The sequence below is a fragment of the Tenrec ecaudatus genome, chromosome 9 (genome assembly GCF_050624435.1).
Source record: "Tenrec ecaudatus isolate mTenEca1 chromosome 9, mTenEca1.hap1, whole genome shotgun sequence".
NCBI lineage: Eukaryota > Metazoa > Chordata > Mammalia > Afrosoricida > Tenrecidae > Tenrec > Tenrec ecaudatus.
Window position 1 is genome coordinate 8,116,264 of NC_134538.1, and position 20,142 is coordinate 8,136,405.

Sequence of the window (20,142 nt, forward strand, 5' to 3'; positions counted from 1 at the left end):
GTCCCAAGAGAGCGAAGCAAGAACACTGCTCAGGTTTTTACTCCCTGAGCAGCTGCTCTCAACCTGGTATCCGAGTTCTTGGGGTGTATTTAAAAGTCCCAACGCCCGGGCTGCACCTCCGACTAATGAAGTCAACCTGTGTTAGTCTGGGGACGTTAGAGAAACAAATCCACAGGAACTCATGTATAAGAGAGAGTTTTATATAAAGGGTAAGTGCACATCAAGAAAACATCCCAACCCAGTGCTGCCCAAGCCCACAAATCCAACATTAACCCATATGTCTGACACCAATCTACAAAAGTCCTCCTCCATCTCACAAAACACACACTATGATGCCGACTGCAGGAGGAAAGCCGAGTCAGTGAACATGTAAGCATCTCAGCGCTGGCAGGGGTCTCCACACTGGTGCTCCAGCACCCAGGGCTGCATCAGGGTAGGTCCATGCGGCTTCTCCTCAGAGATGTCTTGCAGGAAGTGAGCCTTGCCAGCTAAAGCAGGGAACTGGCTAAGGCAGGTGCACCCAGGTCCGACCATCAGAAATCAAGAAACCTGAGAACTCCAAAGGCAAGGCTCATCGAGCCATTTATCTCTCCGCCCTTCAAGTAACCCCACATGTGTGTATTGGCCAGGTTGGCACAATAAACTAATGCACAACCCAAAGGGGTGAGTAATCTAGGCAGCCCAGGTGATCCCAGCTCCGGTTCAGATCTGAAGCAGAGGGACGCAAGCTGGGACTCTCCACCGTTTTTGTTCTGTTTTGAATAAAGTTTTATTGGAACACAGCCACATCCATTTCGTTGTGGAGTGTCGGTGATGGCTGCTAGAATCACTGAGTGTTGCAAACCAAAGGTTGGCGCTTCTGGTTCACCCATGGTTGCCTCGGGAGACAGGCCTGGCCATCGACATCCAAAATATCAACCACTGAAAGCCCCATGAAGTTCAATGCTACTGTCACACACGTGGGCGCACCATGCGTCAGAATCCACTCAGTGTCAGCAGTAACACTTGCTACTTTCACAGTGGGACAGGAGCCTTGGTGGTGTAGTGGGATGTGTTGGGGTGTGATCACACGGTCAGCAGTTTGAAACCACCAGCAGCTCCAAGAGATAAGGACTGGACTTTCTACTCCCGCAAACAGTTACAGTCTCAGAAACTCACAAGGGGTCACTGTGAGTCAGCATCGCCTCCGTGGCAATGAGTTTTACACTGCGGACAGCAGATGGAGTAATTGCAACAAAGAGACCAGGTCATCAGAAAAGCCTACGAATTTTTAAAATCATTTTATGAGGGGGCTCGTATAACTCTTATCACAATCCATCCATCCATTGTGTCGAGCGCGTTTGTCCAAATGTTGCCCTCATCATTCTCAAAACATTTTCTTTCTACTTGAGCCTGGCCAACGATTTTTATTCCCCGAATTTCTACAGGAAATAAAAAGTTTGCCAAGCCCTGACCTCCAACCTGGTGCTAAAGATTAGTAAGAAAATCCCCTTCGTCTGCTAATTGTTGGTCCAAAATTGTGAAGTGGTATTCTTTGAGCATTTTTAGTTTGCCGTGATCAAAACCCGGGACGAGCCGGGAGACAGAGAAACTTGGACGTTGCACTTGACTGTTGTTCCCGCAACCATTAGCTCTAGTTTGTCCCGTCACCGGAGCCGTTTGAACACAGGTATTCATGGTCCTGACACCTGACTCCAGTGCTGTGAGGATTGGAAACAAGGCCTTGCTGTTCCCAGGTCAAAAAGTAGGCCACACAGAAAAAACCTCAGGTCTCGCTCAGCTCCCAGCCCAGCACCACGTCTCACATTTCTATTGGGACATTGCCCACCACAGTGAGTACCTTGTCCTGGGGCTTTGGGAAGTGGCCTTGTCATAAACATCCCAAAGCTTGGGCGTGGGAAGCTAGATCTACAGGTAGAAGGAAAGACTACTCTATTTGAGAAGTTCTCTCCTTGGCATTTCTGGTCCCCCTTTTTACGTCTGTGTAGTGGGCTCTCACGGAGGTGTGGGAGCCACAGCCTTGCTCTTCAAAGTGCCATCTGCAGACCCGGAGAGGTGGCACGCCCTGGCACCCGGGCCCCACCCCAGACCTGAGGAATTTGTGTCTTCCTAAGCCAAGTGATTTGTGTGCACGTTAATGTTTGAGCAGCACTGGGCTAGAGCTTTACGCAGCCTTCCTAACGGAATGACCTCAGAGCCAGTTAGGTCTAAGGATTGGACACAGGGCAAACTCGGCATCTGGATGGGGTCAGGATTGAGGGCAGCCTTTCTAGCCTAGTGTCCCACAGACAGCCACACCTCTTTGTGCCAATTCATCTCTGTCAACAGTGAGCCTTCTGAACTTCACTGGGCTCAGCTCTCGGAAGATACAGAGGGAACAGTAAAATCTGGCCATCGGGTTGGATTGGGTTTCAGACATTTACACAGCTCGTGTGAAGGCTGAAGTCCGGCCTCGGCTCTGCCACCCATGTCATGTGTCTGAGAGTGGTCACTCCCCTCTCTGGGACTCAGTTTCATCCTCTATAAAATGAGTGACTTGGACTGACTGGGTTCGTGGGCGTCTCCTTCATTGCTTCTCAAATACAGTGGTCCTTCTAGCTGTAGAAATTGTTCTCCACACATGGTTCTCCCAGGTCCCTGTGTCTCTGGGCCACGCCAGAGTGGTCTCTTGGGACAAGACGAAGCCATCCCACCATGACAGATCCCACATTTGATGGTAGGGACATTGGTGCAAGCCGCAGTCCTGACTGCTTTGCCCATCTGAACCAGCTCTCAGGCTTCTTCCATCCTGGGGACTCTTCCGGGCCCTCACACTTGGAAAAAATTTCCCAACCAGAGCCCTGCTCAAAGAATAAGCCGCTGTACACATTCACCTAACCCACAATGAAATGCTCTAAAAGGCTTTGTTGTTGCTCTGTGGTGTTGTGGGCAGTAACACAAACACTCAGTGCCAGTGGCATTGAAGAACAGAAGGCTGAACGTTCAGCTTAGCCTTCCAAATCCCGTGTCGGCCACATCAAGCCCTTCCTCACCACTATTCCCGGTGTGTCTTGGATTTCTGGCTTGCAGACATGGTGTCTGCAAGTCTGGATATGCCTCTGTGTCTCGTCTGCTATTCTTCTGATTTACAAGTGACCACATGTAGAGCCCGCTCTCCTGGGATCTGCTGAATGTCATTACAACCATTAAAAATATATATTTCCACATTCACAAGCACGAGGGCCAGGAATCCAACACACAGTCACAATTCAACCTGTAACACCTCTCTCGCCACCTTGGTCTCTTAGAGCAGTCTCTCTTTGCCAACCCCTATATCTGACCTTCCCTGTCAACTCTCAGGCCCTGCATACCTCCAGACTAGAGTTTTGTGTCCTCCCTGGGCCAAGGCTCTGCCCTTCAGAGACCCCCATGATGACCCAGCGTGCTGGCCATGACACCCCAGACTCTGAGGCTGTGCTGAAGGCTTATCCACAGGCAGGACCAGCGAGGCTAGGGTAAGAATGGTGGGTATTTGGGGACATTACTGTAAAATAACGAGAAGGCTTGAATCCTGGTGTCTCTCTCACTAGCTGGCAGGGTCTCAGGTTCCTTATCTGTAAAATGACATTGATTCAGACTGGGTCAGAATTCACCAAAGCCAGCTCATTGCCATCGAGTGGATTGCTATTCATAATGTCCCAGTGGAACTGCCCCTGTGGGTCTCGGTCACTAGAACTCTTTATGGGAGTAGAAGGCCTCATCGTTCTCCCGAGGAGCAACTAGAGATTTTGAACCACTGACCTTGCAGTTAGCACCCCAATGTGTAACCACTATACCACCAACGCTCCTAGGTCAGCATGAGAGAAGGCCAGATACCAGGTGCTCAGTAAATGTTAGTTTCCTTCCTGATTATTCTGCTTTCTTCACGAGCCGAGGCTGTAAAATCCTTCCTTATAAACGGGGGTGGGGAGTGGTTCTGTTTTGAATCTTGGCATTTAGTATTGACCTTTGATCTCTGGTCTTCACATCTCTAGCTTCTGTCCTCCATACACTTAGACGGATTTCTCAGACATGTAGCTTCACTCAGGCATGTAGCAATCCCTCCTGAAGTTCACAGGATGCCCCTCAGCACCCCTACTGCTAGTCCAGGTACAGCACATCGCCCAGGTATACATATCCAGAAAGGTGAGAGGGTGCCCCCCAAAGCAGATCTCTGGGATCACAGAGCTGCCAGCCTAGGGTTCCTGGCTGGTTCCGCAAGAGCATGTCCTGGCATCTTACCTTGCCCTCCCCCACCCCATTCATTACCCTTGAAATGTCCTCCTTTTGTTGATCTGTGGCCTAGCAGGCAAATCTCACACATCACTCATGCTGCGGCTTCCTCTGGGGCTCCGGATGGCCCTCCTAACCAGGTCCCTGACACACAGGTCCTTTGACATCTCCCCCTGCCCAGCTCGCCAGCCCACCCATCTGCCTCCCCCAAATGGCCGCGCTGACTCACACCTCTATTCCCATGCACACATTGTCTGCACCGAATGCGCCAGAGGGTGGCATTTCCTGAAATGGCCTGACTTACCTAAAGAGCCTGTGAAACTAATATCAGTCCTAAACTCAGGGATTGAATCCGAATCTCCAAGTGAGGCATCTGTGAAATCTAAACAAGCTGCTGACATTGGTCTGGCATATTGGAAAGGCGTTCCGATGGTGCATTGGGTGAAGTGGTGGCCAGGCTGCTAAGGGCAAGGTCTGTGGTTCAAACCTACCAGCTACTTCATGGGAGAAAGATGAGGCTGCCTGCTACCATAACTATTAACAGTTTCTGAGGCCCTCAGGAGCAATTCTGAAAGGGCTGGTCGGAGTCAGAATTGACTGGGTGGCAGAATTTGGTTGGGGGGACCTACTGGAGAGGTACTTGCCTCTTGTAGGTTGTCTACTCATGGACTCCTGCTCGTTCCCCCTTCCAGATGCCCCTCCCTGGTCACAGCCTCTGGGAAGACCACCCGGCACCCCTCCTTTCCCATAATAATGATCATTGTTACCATTTACTGAGTACTACTCTAAATATTGAGTATGTAGTGGCTCTTTTGTTCCTGCGAAAAGGATGCAGTAATGATATTCGTTATAGCCAAAAGCAACCAAACCTGTTATAGCTAGTTATGATAGAGATATAGGTAGGTAGACATCTCATAGCTAAAAGGAAACACAGAGAGGTTGAGCAAGTTGCCCAGAATCACACAGGTAGACCAGAACAGAGAAGAACTTCCAACTCTGACACCGGCCCTCGGTATCGCCCTGTGTATTTCTTTTCTCCTCGCCTGACTCTGGAATTCCAGAACACAAGCGTTTTACAGACCCAGGAACTAGGAATAAAGTAGGAGTCCAGCAACTGTGGCTGGTAGGAGCACAGGGAGGCGGCTGAGAGAGGGAGCCAGTGGGGGCAGCAAGATGCTCTGAGACTCGTGATGCAGACGAAGAGGATAAGGCAGGGGCGGCATCCCAGCTTCCTCAAAGGGACCCTGTTGTGTTTTTCTCTGACAGGTGCAACCTGGCCCCAGTGCAGGAGTATGCCCGGGATGTGGGGCTCAAGACAGACCTGGTCACCATGAACCCGTCAGTCATCCAGCGGGCCTTTGAGGACTTGGTCAATGCCACGTGGCGGGAGAAGCTGCTGCAGCGGCTGCACAGTCTCAACGGCAGTATCCTGTGGATCCCCGCCTTCATGGCCAGGGGTGGCAAGGAGCGCGTGGAGTGGGTCAACGAGCTCATCCTGAAGCACCGCGTTAACGTGCGTACTGCGTACCCCTCCCTGCGCCTGCTGCATGCCGTCCGAGGGTGAGTGTCCGAGAGCCTTGGGGTGCAGCAGCGCTTTGTGGGTGCCTTGCCAGCCCAGCCCCACCACCCCTTCCTTTGCTGGGCAGCCGAATGTGTCCCCTGACTTTTCTGAGCCTTCCTTTCTGGAGAACTTGGGGGGTGGGAGCGGGTGGCCAGTGGGTTTCATCAGGCATCCCAGTTCTGACCAGTGCATCAAGCCTGCCTGGACCGCTGTGTTCAGAAAGACAGCGAGGTCGTGCCAAGCTCGTTGGGAACAGGTGCTATAAGAGTGAAAAGAGAGAGGAAGGTAGATGGTGGCTGGTGTGTTACCTATCTATCCACCCAGGCAAGTGATTTCTAAGAAACAAGACTCAGGGTTGGAACGACCTGGCTTCAAATACCTCCAAATAAAAGTCACCCAGAAGTTCTCTCCATCTGTGCAATTCACAGCACTGCAAGGTGTGCAGCATCATCGAGGTTGTGCGTACACACATGTCGTGAGATGCCAGGGGACGCCGACAGCGGCATCGTCATCTTTGTCACCATGATCCACTCCGCGCGGTTCTCACCTTGAGGACAGGGCTCAGGGACCGCCCTCAGAAGGAGGGTCTGCTGGCCTCTGTTTTGTGTACAAGGTCCTCTTCCCTCCCTAGCAGCCATCTCAGAGAACAGTGGGATAGTAAACATGATTTCATGCTATTGCAGTGGAGTTAAATGATTTCAAAACTTCGGGACTTATAGAAACAGCAATTGTTTTCCTATTTCTCCCAATTTCTGTTGGTCTGAAGCAGGGCTTCCCATGGTAGTGGATACCACTCCTTGGGGGAGGCGGGAACGGTGCCAGGGGCCTGAAAAAGCACCTATCTACACTTTATTCTGGATTATGGGCTACAGTATAAAATGTTTAATTGCCATGGGGAGTGCTGAGTAATTTGGGGGGGGTTGTTTTATTTTGTTTATGAAAAAGGGGGTGGTAGGCCAAATTAATTGGGGAGAACCCATGGTCTAAACTCTGAGATGGGCCCAGCAGGATGGTCCTGGCTTAGGGTCTACCACCCATCGTGCATCTGCCAGGTTCTCCATGTGGTGTCTCCTCATGAGCTAGACTGCGCTTCCTCATTGCCTGGTGGCTTTAGGGCAGTCAGAATACGTATGAGACTGTCTTCAGCCCAAGTATTCCAGAAAGGGAGGTGGAAGCTGCATCACCTTTTAAGGCCACGTAGTGTCATTTCTGCCGTAAGCTATTGCCCAGTAAAGCACTAAGGTGGCCCTGAATCAGGAGGCGGGGGAAGTAAAACTCACTTTTAAGTGAGAGGAGGGCGAGAGACTGTGTTGATAACATGTTTACAACATGCCTACAACCTCACCAACTTCCTTCAACAACTATTCTGTGAATGCTTACTATGTGCCAGGCTTTGCTGCAGTCAGGAGTGAAATGAAGCCCTTGCTCGCCTAGGTGCCTCCTCTAGGGGGTGGGGATTCAGGGGGGCGGGGAGAGATAAATGATAGGCAATCAAGCCACGCGGATACTTTTAGCTCTCAGCAAACTCTTCTCTGGAAAGATGTTTGTGGAGAGAGCCCCAGCCATTCACAAGTCTGGGAGTGGGAGTGTGGGAATCCCACATAGGCAGGCTCTGAGGCAGAAGTACGTGCACAGAGCAGGCAAAGGACAAGTGACAAAGGGCCAGGGGATGATGTCGGCAAGAGAAGTGGTCCCGGTGCTCTTCAGGCTCCAGGGGCAGCCGTGGAGGGGAGCGGCAAGATGGACTGGGGCCTCAAGAAGAGCCCTGGAACCATTGTGTGGAGAAGAGACCACAGGGGGCGAGCGTGGACCTCGGGGCACTGGTTGGGAAGCGGGTGCAGTCTGGGAACTAAGCAGCAATCCGGGATGATTCAATAAGAATGGCGGCAGGGGAGGCAGTGGTTTCAGGGGATTTGCTATACTAGTTAAAGACGGACAGGAGGGTGTGCTGACGCTTTCTACGCGAGGTCTGAGGGAAAGGGGAGAATTCAAGATGACCCTTAGGACTGGATTGGGGGCACCTGAGAGGATGGGGAGCTGGTGGGGGCAGCTGGAGAAACCCACAAAGGTTTAGGGTCATAAAAGAGCGAGTCCTTCCATCAGCCCATGAAGTGCGGGACGCATGTTACAAAAACATGACTGACCTTCCAGCCTCGTCAGGCCCTGCACCCTATTGCTCGTGGAACCACCCAGCTGGCCATTAGTTTTGCCCCGGGCTCACCAGGCACCCAGGGTATGAACTCTACAATGGAGTGCCCTTTGCTGTGCCCTGACAGAAGTCAGTGAGACCCTGGAATGCCCACCATCAAGGTGGCTCCTGCGGCCAGCACTGGTCTCGTGGACGTGGGTACTGACACAAGAAACCATTGTCCACAAGAGAGACCCAGAGAAAGGTCGGCGAAGAGGCAGCCACGCTCCTGGTGATGGGGCCGCATGCCTTACTCTGGAGAGTGACCTGCGGGCACCTCCGCTGGCATCCACCTGTGTCACTCGTGGCCCAGAGTGGGTCTGAGGCAGCAGCTCTGACCCCATGGACTTTGACTCGGTGCTGCACATCTTGTTTCTCCCTCGATGGTGTGGGGGGCCACAGGGGATACGAGGAGGGGGAAAGACTGCGCTTTGGTACAGAGAGGAAAGGTGTCTTGCGTGGAAAATGGGCAACCACCTGGAAGGAATCGTGGAAGCCAGAGCTATTTCCAGCTATAATTGACTCACTTTTACCTGTCAAAATAGCACTAAGCGCCAGTAATCAGCCCTTTAAACAAACGGGCTGCTAACGTCGAGGTTGTAATAGCTCCCTTTGCAGGGAGGAAGGAGTACCAGAGAGAAGGTTGGGGGGGGTGGGGGGGGCTCTGCTTTCAGCCAGGGGAGGGGGAGTCGGAGGAGAGGCTGCGGGTGTGCTGGGGTGGACTTATGTCGATGACCCTCTCCTCCATGGGGCCATGAGACTCTGTCGGTTGGAGGCTCCAGGGAGAAGGCGGCCATCCTTCTGGGAGAAAGGGTTCACGCTGTCTTGGACTCTGGTTTGCAGAACAATCTCATTATCTTTTTATAGAAATGAAAGTGGTCAATCTTTTGCCCAATAAACCACTTATTTGTAAAATCATCGGGGAAGAAACTTTTGGAAATGAGGAGCTTCCTGATCGATCGAGTTTAGTGATTTGTAGGAGGTCCCCGGGCCAGAACCAGAACTGAAGCCCATTCGCTGATTCTCACGCCCTGCCCCTGCTGCCCACAAGAACAGAACGCACAAGCGCATTCCCTCCTGGAAGCGGAGTGCAGGGAGCCCTGCCTGAAGGTCATCCTCCTGGGGAAGTAGGGTCTGAGTGCGTCAAAGGAAGACAGGGAGGGAAAGACGTCGGAGGGCTGGACACTCCTCCCTGCCCCCTTCTTGTAGCGCTGCCAGACCAGTCCCTGGTGCCAGCACACCATAGTAGTTGAAGTGAGCTAGTTTCACACCTTTGGGAGAGGAAAATGATTCTTTGGAGTCGCAGAGCGAGTAAACCTTTCTTGTGGCTGGCTACAGCACCACCATCAGAGGAAGAAGCTTACGATGGCAAATGCAAACTTCAGCACTTGCATTCAAAGTGATTGTCCAAGTCCAGAGAGATGAGCGGGAGTGTGGTTACTCGCAAGGACACAGTGAGCGGCCTGAGCGCAGAGCGAACGTCACGTGTTCTGATGGATGTCAGTGTCAGTGATGGCCTTGTTGACTCCACCTGGCCAGATCCCCATGTGGAGAACCTCCTGACCAGAGAGGGACTACGCTGGGCAGAGAAGTACAGACGCTCACCTGCCAGCCGATGCACTAAGATGCACTAGGAGGAAAGTCCTGGCAATCACCTTGTAAAAGCAGCCAGTGACCCACAACTGCGTGACTCACAGCAGTCAGATGTGCATCTGACCATGGCCATTTGGCAGTGGTTCCTGCCACCGCGTGGGGTCCCCTGAGTCAGGGCTGACTTGATGGCAACTAGTAACAACCCTAGAGTGGCTTGGGGACTTGACCTGGTACAAGCCTGAGAGGGGAGGCCATACAGAATTGTCTTCTGGAAATGGTGAAGGGTAGTCCACCAAGTCGAGGTCATCAGAAACAAGACTGATGGCCTCTTGAGAGCCAGTGAGCTCAGCAGCCTTGGGGGAATCCAGGAGTCAAGAAATGGCCCTTCCTGGGGAGGTGGAGATGGAAATCCACGTCACAGAGACATTGGACTGGATGGCCCCTCTCCTCCCTTTGTGCCTCTCTGGTTCCTGCTGTCCGTGCCAGGCAGGCTTCTCTGACCCACAGGTACTTTCAACATTGCCGTCCTTCTGAGAAGTTGGCGAGTCTCGAGTCATTGTAGGGAGCAAGAGAACGTGGAATGGAAGCCGTGGGCAGCTGGCCTGCCCTCCCGCTCTCACCAGGAGCTAGCAAGGCCTGGCCTTCAGTGCCAGCAAGGTGGGCTCTGGTCCCCGCCCTCGTCCGAGTGGCTGCTCCAGGGTTCTTTGGCTCTGCCCGCTGCAGAGTGGCGCCATGCCCTAACTGGCAATTGGCAAGGGAGGGAAGCAACAGAGGGGAAGAGATGCCCACTGAGGCCATTGAGTGTGGGCACAGGGAGCCAGAAATCATAGTGGCAGCTGGTAGTGGATGCTCGCATTCAATTAGAACAACGGGGGAAGCTATCCCTCGCAGAGAAGGTGGCCCCTCAGCCAGGAAGGTGCTCCAGGGCCGGCCAGCCAAGCAGCCTACAGGTTTTGTGGCAAGCAGACCTAGAATTGGTATTTAATGGACACCTGGGCCTCAGGATGATCCTGATGCAGCTCGCATGTCTGCCAGGCTGGGCGGGTTCAGTGGTGCGGATGGGGCACAGCAAATCGGCAGAGCAGGCCCTCCATCTGTCAGTAGTGAGCAGCTGAGAGCAGCCCACAGGCCCAGGCGGGAAGGGTTGTCACCCGCAGAAAATAAACAGTGATCCCCACCAGCTGGAGGGGGCTCCTCCTGGACTTGCCTGCCACCGTCCACGAGAGTCCTTAGGCCACCAGTCTCCCTCTTTGAGTCTGGGGCCCCTGCAATGGAAGGAGAGGTCGTGGGTCGAAGGGTGTTCGCCAGCAGTGCTGTTTGGGAATGGAAGGCATTCATGTACCCAGAGCTACAGGCACTGGCTTACTTTGAACGAACTGCTGCGTCTCCCTCACAGGGGTCCTCAAACTTTCTAAACAGGAGGCCAGGTCACTGTCCCTCAGACCCGTTGGAGGGCTGGAAAAAAAAAAAAACTATGAGCAAATTCCTATGCACACTGCACATATATTATTTTGAAGTAAAAAACAAAATGGGGCAAAAACATGCAGCGGGCCGGATGTGGCCCGCGGGCCGTAGTTTGAGGACCCCTGCTTTAAAACCATCACCCAAAGCAGGGTGCATAGTAAAAAGAACCATCCGGACCCGTGGTCATTCCCGACCTATTAAACTGGGCTTCCTACGTGGGCATCCTCCCAGGAGAGTCCCTGTCGACCCAGAAAAGGACCTGCTTTAATCACTGCACCTCGCTTCATTCTGGGGGTTATTCTCAGATGGGCTCGTACCCCCTGCCCCCCGTCCTCCTTCTCAGCTTGCCGCACTTGGCCATCCGCTTGCCCCATGAGCAATGGCCTCTGAAACCCCTAGTAGGCATATCAGTGTCCGACGATTGGCTGCAGGGCACACCCTTGTACTGAGACGTGCCAGTGTATGTGCGTCTCTGGGTTTGCTGGAGGGAGCCGAGGGTGGCACACATGGTTAAGCGCCCCTTTGCTCACCCACCCGTGGCCCCTGGCGAGAAGCCCCGGTGGTGTGTGTCCGTCAAGATGACGATGAAGAAAGCCCAGTGGGATCCGCTTCTGTCACACGGAGTGGCGCTGAGTGGAACCCAACCCTGCATCCCGAACAACCACCTTGCTTTAAGCGCAGTGGCTGAAGGGAAGGCAGGAACATGCATAGTTCATTTTGCTAATAGGCCGAAGTGCCTTCCGTAAGCAGTGGGTACAGAGTCACGCTCACACCTATGATCTATCGAGCATGCTCATTTCCCCGAAGCCACACCAACAGTGTGTACGATACACGTGTTTTTTATCCCAAGCCATTGAAAAGCTACATCTCATTGTTGTCTGAAATGGGACTCTTTAATTAGGAATGAGAGCAAAGGTTGTTGTTTATTTTTTAATATTTTTTTTCTGTTTGCAGTGACATCCATTTAAATTTTAGAGCTTTTAACACCCCCCCCCCCCAAGAAATGATCTTGCTGTGGCCTCTAGAAACAGAGCTACTGGCTCTCATCTTATGGCCTGGCCCCCTGGGGCGGGGACCCCCCTGGAGTACTCAGGATCACTCCTTTCTTTGGGGAGCTTGCTTTCTTGGGCTGCTGCTCCCCTGGCTTTCAGGTGGGTAGACCTAATGGCTGGTTCCACGTGTCTACAGTGAGCCTGGGCTCGCTCATCTGTTCGGACGATGTTCGGGAGTCCACCTGGCCTCTGCTTTCCAGTTTTTCTGCACTGCTTCATAAGCTGCAGATCTGTGGGAAACCCACTGTAGCCCCGGGTCCTGCTGGGCTCTGAGGCGATGTTCTGGTAAGAAGCGGGAAGTTCAGTTCCCTTATCAGAGCATTTTAAGTTGTAGGGAAGGATAAAGGCAGGCCAACGAGTCATTTTAATGTAGCATCACATATACTGTACTGGGCATGAAGAACCTGCAGGGCACAAAACCAGCCAGGGTGGTCCAGGCAGGCTTCCTGGAGGCAGTGGCAGGGACGCTGAGTGCATCAGAAGGAGCTGGTAGTCGGGAGCGTGGGGGAGGAGGTGATACCCCAGAAGGAAAGGAACTTCCTGGGTCAGTGGCAGTGCGCAGCAGGAGGTGAGAATCTGCATGCCAAGGTCTCAAGCCTTCTCAAGGTCATCAGGAATCTTGGGAGGATTTTCAGCGGCCTGGCTAGATCTGAGATCACCCGGCCAGCTTCGGGGTGAGCACTGACTAAACCAGTCTGGACAGCTGGCGACTAAGAATCTGCCTTGAGGATTCGCTCAGCTGGACCTGCTGTGCATTTCAGCCCAGAATTCTGAGCCTTAACTCTTAACTTTCCATTAGTACAAAGCTAGACAGCCTCATCCTGAGAGGCCAGGCCACCAGAACCCTAAACAGTGCTAACCCCCAAGGAAAGGACAGAAGTGCACATCCCCCTGACCCAAATGCACCCCCTAGGTCAGGGCTGAAGCAGCTGATGTGAATGGCAGGGGGTGATTGGGGGAGGGGAGGGGTTTCTGCCACCAGCTTTGCTTCATCCTTGTTCCTCAAGGCCACGTGAGCTAGCTCCATCCACAAAGCACTTTCAGTGTCTTCAGAAAAGTCCCCCTTTCCCCCTTTTCCAGCCGGGGCAGCCACTCTCTTTGTTGAGTCCAGAGCCCAGGAATCCAACCGGAAGGTGGAAGGCATTTTGGAGACCATTTTGGCCAGACTCATTTATTGCTGTTGGGGTTCCTAAAATATGGTGCTTAATCGCCATGACAATTGGGGTAGCCAATTTGGAAAATAATTACTGCCTCCTTAGAGCTGACTTGGCCTCCTAATTAAATCTCAGTACTGGGATATTCAAGGTGCGTTGTCAACACCACATCCCGGATGCACCAGCTAACCTCATTTGGGAAGGCAGAATTAATTAGTTGTGTCTTAACACCCAGCTGTTATCCTAAGGAAAGACATCGTCGGCAGGTCGGCCACGTACACTGTGTCTAAATTGGCCAGCACGACTGAGGAGATACAAAAGAAATCGAGAGTGATTTGTTCCTGCCTAACTCAGTCAGCTTCTATTACGAGCCGCTCATTAACCGGTGCCCCTGTGTCCCTGTCACACATCACTCAGGAGGTCTTGTTTACCCGAGGAGACAGAAGAGGAAACAAGTGGGTCCCTCCACACCACGGGGCTCCAGATTCCTCCTGGGGCCTCTTCTGTGAACACGTTTCCCAGTTGGTGATTCTGGGTGGGAAGCCTGGCACCAGTGTGATAGCTGGGCATTTCTATTCCCGTCAGCCGGCCCCACTCCTGGGTGCCTTTGCCCTTTGTTCTTTTCGCCTGCTGTCCATTTGTCAGTCCTGTTGGAATCAAGCACCAACTAAGCACAGGGTGCATGGGGAGCATCCACTCCAGGCTGTCCTATAATATCCGATGCTGACATCCCAGTGGCTTCTCTCTCACTCTGACAACGTCCAGGGTGGATGGACAGGGGCTGTCTTCCAGCCCTGTGACTCGGTGATCTAAGAGCCTTCCATCTTGGGCATCACCATAGCCTGTAGGTTTGAAGTTCCTGGAGGTCTCAGAAAAGAAATTGGGCAAGGCTACCTTTTCAAGAATGTGAACACAGAGCGACACCTTTCCCATCACGTCCTGTTGACCAGGACTGGTCACCTGAGCCGAGTCTAAGGTCAAGGGAAGCCGGGAGGCACAGGGGAGTGCACGTATATTTCCTGGGCATCACTGTCTGGGCAGCAGGGACGGCATGCCCCTGCTGTCTCAGAGATCGCCATACAGCTTGCTGTAGGTGACCAATACACACCAGAGAAACAAAACCCAATGATAAATGACATCCACAAAAAGCAATTGGTGTCAAGTCCGTTCGGAGTCCCGGGGACCCACGTGGCAGAGTGGAACTGGGTTTTCCAAGGCTGGTTTTTGTTTGCAGGAGTGGATAGGTCAGGTGGCCCAGCCACGGCACTTCCAAAAGCCATGACCCATCAGTTTGGTGGCTAGCCGTGCAGGGACTTCTCACAACAGGTTCCAAATCAAGCCCGTTGCCATCCTGTTGATTTTGATTCATAATGACCATGGAGGACCGAGTGGAACTGCCCTTGTGTTTTCTGAGAGTGTGACGCTTTATAGGAGCAGATGTTTTGTTTTTCTGCCAAGGAGTAGCTGCTGGGTTTGAAGTGCTGACCTTGAAGTTAGCAGCCCATGATGGACCCTACTAGCCCATCAGGGCTCGACTGGCCGAGGAGAATAATTCAGTCTGAGGGAGGGAGGAGGGTGAAGAAGAGGAAGGTGTGATTTGTGTACTTGGTTTGGATGGAGTGGGAAGAGAGCTTACACAAGGGGCATGGGCATCGGGATGGAATAGCACAGGACTGTAGAATCCTCGGACACATCGATGAGCAACTTGGATATTCACCACTGATTCGATTATTTTCTCCCCTCTTCAGGCACAGTGTTGATGCACGGAGCGAAAAATATATCTATTTCTGGAAGCCTTCTCTTGCTCAGGTCTTACTATCAGAGAACAGGCAACCACAAATCCCTGATGTGGCATCTGGCCCAGGTTAAGGCTCAGATTGGCTCAGTGAGTGAATGTCAGTCTGATGTTCTAATGCCAGGTTCCACGGGCCGGTGGTGCACGTGACCCCAAGTGGCATCAGCCAAATCCTCCCAGCCGAGGTTCCCTCAGTCGAATGGAGTAAAAGAAAACAGCAAGGACCAGGGGTCTGGGAGGCCTACACCTACTCCCAGTCCTATCTAATTAGAATCCACATGTTGGCCATGGATGGAGATCTTGTTCAAAGGAGATTCTGATTAGGTATATGTGGCATGGGAATGCAAATCCCCAGCAGGGGGCCAAACTAGAAAGAACCTGTTCATGAACCTGCCACTGGGTTAGACCTAAAAATGCGATGGACCAGTGAGGTGTTTAAGCCAAGCCGGATGAGCACGGACAACAGCTGTTTTGGGGGTCAGGGGGATACAGATTTTCTGGGAACAGATTCATCCCTTTTGCTCCTCTTCCTTTTACTCCAGAGGCTCCTTCCAAGCCCCTCAGAGCGCCATCGGCCACAGAGAGCAGAGGTCGTTTAAGGAAGAGCTGTTACCCAACCAGCCCCCATCATCAGCCGGCATCAATCCCACAGAGTCACAGATCCATGACCCACTGGCATCCCAATGCATAGTGGCCTCACAGAACAAAACAGAACTGCTCCTGAGAGCAATCCCCGACACTGTGCATCTTTAAGGGAGCAGATAACCTCATCTTTATCACTCAGCGCAGTCGGTGAGGTTGAACCTCCACTGTAAGATTAGCACCCCACCGCTTCGTAACCCACTTCACCTTAACCAGGACAGGACGCCTTAATGTCATATAGATTAGATAGTAAGTAAACAGAGGATGGCATGGGATAGACCTAGTACAATCACATCTGACTAGCTACATTCTCTCACTACCCATATAACTGTGTGGTTGCACCCTTTCAGGAAAGAACATTGTCTTGGAATCAAAAGGCTTGCAGGGAAGCCCAGGGGGAGGGAGGACGGCTAGAGGGAGCCTAGTTCATTCTTGAGCCTTTCTCTGGTGTGTGGGTGTAAGATTAGGTACTGTGGTGGACACTGTAATGGACTGAATTTTATCTCTCCTCAAATATGCGGCAACTTAGCTGAGTCATGATTCTCAGGGACTGGGCAGGTATGTGGTAATCTAATTATCCCCCAGGATGTGGTGGAGTGACTCAGGCCTGATCTGATGTAAGGGGGGGTTTCCCTGAGTGTGACTTGCATTCCCTTTTAGCTTACAAAAGATTAGGACAGAGAGTTAAGCCAGTTTGGGGGAGTGGAGGGTGGAGGTAGGGGTGGTGGATGAGTATCACCTTACCCAGAAAGAAGAGCCAGTATCCTTGGACCCAGAGTCCCTGTTCTGGGAACCTCCTAGACCCAGTAGAAGATTGATGCCAAGACAGGTGGAGATTTCCAAGGACCATTGGGACCACAAGATGCTGAAGTGAGTCGAGGACTTTTCTAGTAAACGAGGACAACAGAGAGAGACCCTGCCCCTAGCACTCGCTCCCTGAACTCAAGCTCCTAGCCTCTTAAACTGTGAGAGAATGAATTTGTTTGCTTAAGCTATCCACTTGTATTTCTGTTTGAGCAATACTTCATAAGTAAGACAGGCACACTGGATTAAAGTGCTGTGAGTATCTGAACTTGGGATCAGACCTCAGCTGGACTATAGGGAAGGAGAGAAATCGCTGAGTAGATATGTATGGAGGGGCGAGAAGGAGGCATGAAACCCATGTGCCAAACCAAAAGTTGGGCATTGCCTAGGGGCTCTGAGCTCTGAGTGGCGAAGAGAAGCACCAGGTGTCTGATAGCCCTGATGCCAGGCAGCCTGTTGGAAGCATCCAACTTTAGCTTCATGGGAATGCATCAGGGGGTGGCTCCCAGCATCTGAGTGGCAGACAGAGGTCCCTTATCTGAAGCAGGAAGTCGAAGTCTAGGATCCCAGTCAGCCTGGGGCGAGGGCAACTGAGGGGCCTGCACCAAGGTCTTTGCTCAGCATCCAAGTCCAGCTTCGCTTCATCCTTTTCCTGGACTCAAAGGCTGGGAAATCCCCATTAAAGGGAGAGCCACAGTCGTGTAGAAATGATACTTCAATGCACACTCTGCCTTCTGGGAAATAAAGCTGATTTAGAAGGCAGATACACCCCACGGTTCCTTTTAACTCCTGCCTCCCCAAGGTCAAATGGAGCCTGTGGATACAGGGAGCATGCGCAGAAGAGCAGGAGCCTGACCCAGGCCCAGCCAGTGCCTGGGTGGGAAATGCCACCCATAGGCTGCCCCTCCCTTTTGGAACTTTTTCTTCAAGACCAACCCTGCCCCACCCCACCTGCTACCCTGGCCAAAAGAATGTTATCAACATAATAAATAGGTAGATAGATAAAAAATGTGTGCCACAAATGCACAAACACCTATACTTCCGAAAAGTTTCCTGTACAACCCCCCAGATGACTATTCACATATTTAGCAATCTTTGTTCTGAAGACCCATTAGACAGGTGACCCACAGATGGCAGGACAGATGGCTGTCGGAGAGCCCCAGCATGGTGGGAGAGGCTCATACCTTCATAGCTCCAAATCTGGTGTTCAGGGAAGGGTCTGGGGCCCAACTGGAATGGAGTGCCCCGAGGAAAGGAAGACAGCCCAGGGCCCAGCCACTAAGCATTCCAGTCGGAGCCTTAACAGAATTCGCTAGAGATGGATCTGGGCCAGGGAAGCAGAGAGAGCTGCCTAGACGGAGGCAGAATTCAGTGACCCAGCTCAAGGCCTTGGGGAGCTGCAGCCATTCCACTGGGGTGCAGGGTGGCGGCAAGGTAAAGCTAAGCAGAGACCAGGTCTGGTAGAGCTTGTATTTCATGCTATGGAATTTGTACCTCTGCTGAAGCAGTCAGAAGTTAAAGGCACAGAACTGACTGGATGATGGGGAGAGTGAATCGCCGTTGTTGGTTGACACTCGTAGACTCCTGGCCCACAGTTGGTTGTAGACCAGACTGGGAGCCATAGGCTTTCATTGGCTACCTTTGGGAAGTGGGTTGCCGGCTCTTTCTTCCTATTCCTGTTCTGGGAATCCAACCCAGGTCTCCTGCATGGAAGGCAGGCAGGAAGTCTGCCACTGAACCATCAATTGGGGCTATGGGCATAGGACTTCTAACCCAGGGCAGGGAAGAAATGAAGTCTTGCTGTCAGATTCCTCAGGTGGGAAATACCTCGGTCCTTGGCTTGCATGAGAAAGAATTCACAGCAAAGCCTGGTTTGTGAGCCAACTGCCTTTTTATAAAGGACAGAAGCCATTTCTGGTTTTACACAGGCACCCTCGGGCACCCTTGGGCACTTCACACCTGCAGGTGGTGACCTGAGGCAAGGCTGAGGGGCAGCTGAGAAAAGAGGGCGGTGGACTCCTGATTATGGCTTTTTTAGGGCCCACCACTGGGAGGCGTGGGCGACAGTATTGGTTGACCCCATTGGCTGAATTAAGCCCACCTGGCCTAGATTGGGCCCACCCAGATGTACCTGCGGCTTCCTGGTCCGTGGGCCCGAATTTGCGCATGCTCTCTGCCCTTTATGGGCTTCCAACTTCCTCTATGGGGGGGAGGCAGGTCTTGGCGTGTAGAGGGACAACCCCTGGTTTCTGCCTCTAGCTCCCTAACATTTCCACAAACACTCCTATTGTTTCCATTTTCATTGTTTGTGTTCACTTGAGCCATTGTCCTGTGCTCCACTTGTGTCCCTCCCTCTGATGAGTCCTAACTGGAGAATTCTGCTGTGGGGACATGTCTTAGAAGACGTAGGAGGAGGGGCATGAAAAGGGATCTCCAATGACAGGCTTATGAACAGTGGCACCTGTGTAGACGACCACCTAGGAGAGACCATGGCTGACTCTACCCTCTGTGACCGCAACCTTCATTGACAAAGGTGCCAGGAGGATTCTAGTCACCCGGGTCTGACAGACGGGTGGGGCTAGGGCTGAGAGTGGAGGCAGAGATATGGATCCTTAAATACACTTTATTATATTAAATATTATGACACAGTAGCACAAGCTTTGAGTTAAGCGCTCAACTACTAACCAGAAGTTTGACAGTTCAAATCCACTAAACCTTCTGATCTGCTCCGCACTATAGGGTCACAATCAGTCAGAACTGACAGCACACACAAGCAACATAGCAAATATTGTACAGTATACTGAGATTATACACGTCATTGGGAATCTGTAACCTTGTTTCATCCAAAGGTTAATTCTTCCTTGAAACACCACAGTGTAAAGTTGACTCTCTAGACTGTTTAGTGAGTTCCTTTTTTTCAAACCGGTGCTAGGGCTCCTGGAAACCTTAAGGGCCTCGCTTCGAAGAGCCACATCTTGGAACTGAAAGCACTGTGGCTAGTAGGAAAGAGCCTCAACTTTCAGCAATATGGTAATATGCTTTTGTCTGGCATGCTCCTGTCTCTGGTGTGAGTGAATGACACCTGGCATGAGTTGATCATTTAGTTGATGTGCTTGATTACAAAGGCACACACATCACTGGGCTGAGATATCACTTCAGAAATGGCTCAGGCCATTGTTTTCCTGGGAGTGAATGTTTCCATCGTGTCAGGTAGGAGTGTGTGGAGTAGGGGCCCTTTTGTCTGAATCCTTCCTCTGAAAAGAGATCGGCATGTTGAGGAAGGCCTTATCCGAGTACCTTTGAGTATGATCTTATTTAGAACTACGGTCTGTGAGGGTGTTATCAGTTCGGACAAGGTCAGACGGCTGCAGGGTGAATCCTAATCCCCTATGAGTGGTCTCCTTATGAAATGGGAGATGGGACTCTGAAAGAGACTAGAAAGGTCAGGTATGGGAAGAGACCTCTCCAAGCCAAGGTTAGGGTTACCAGAGTCTGGGAGAGACCAGGAAGGACTTCCTCTGGAGACTCTGGAGAGAGAACTGTGGCCAGCCCTTTCCCTGAATTCAGATGTCCAGGTTCCCAAACTGCAAGGCAATTGGCTTCCTTTCTTGAGAGCTACCTGCTCCATGGCTAGCCCT

At 52.0% G+C, this 20,142-nt stretch overlaps 1 protein-coding gene across 1 annotated transcript in view; it reads left to right on the top strand.

The window, feature by feature from the left end:
- The window catches only part of ST8SIA2 (ST8 alpha-N-acetyl-neuraminide alpha-2,8-sialyltransferase 2), a 98,494-nt gene that overhangs the window by 69,943 nt on the left and 8,409 nt on the right, over window positions 1-20,142 (top strand). The window contains exon 5 of the mRNA XM_075557878.1: window positions 5,518-5,811. Within this exon, the coding sequence (XP_075413993.1) occupies window positions 5,518-5,811 (294 nt within the window). The remainder of the gene's footprint in view (window positions 1-5,517; window positions 5,812-20,142) is intronic.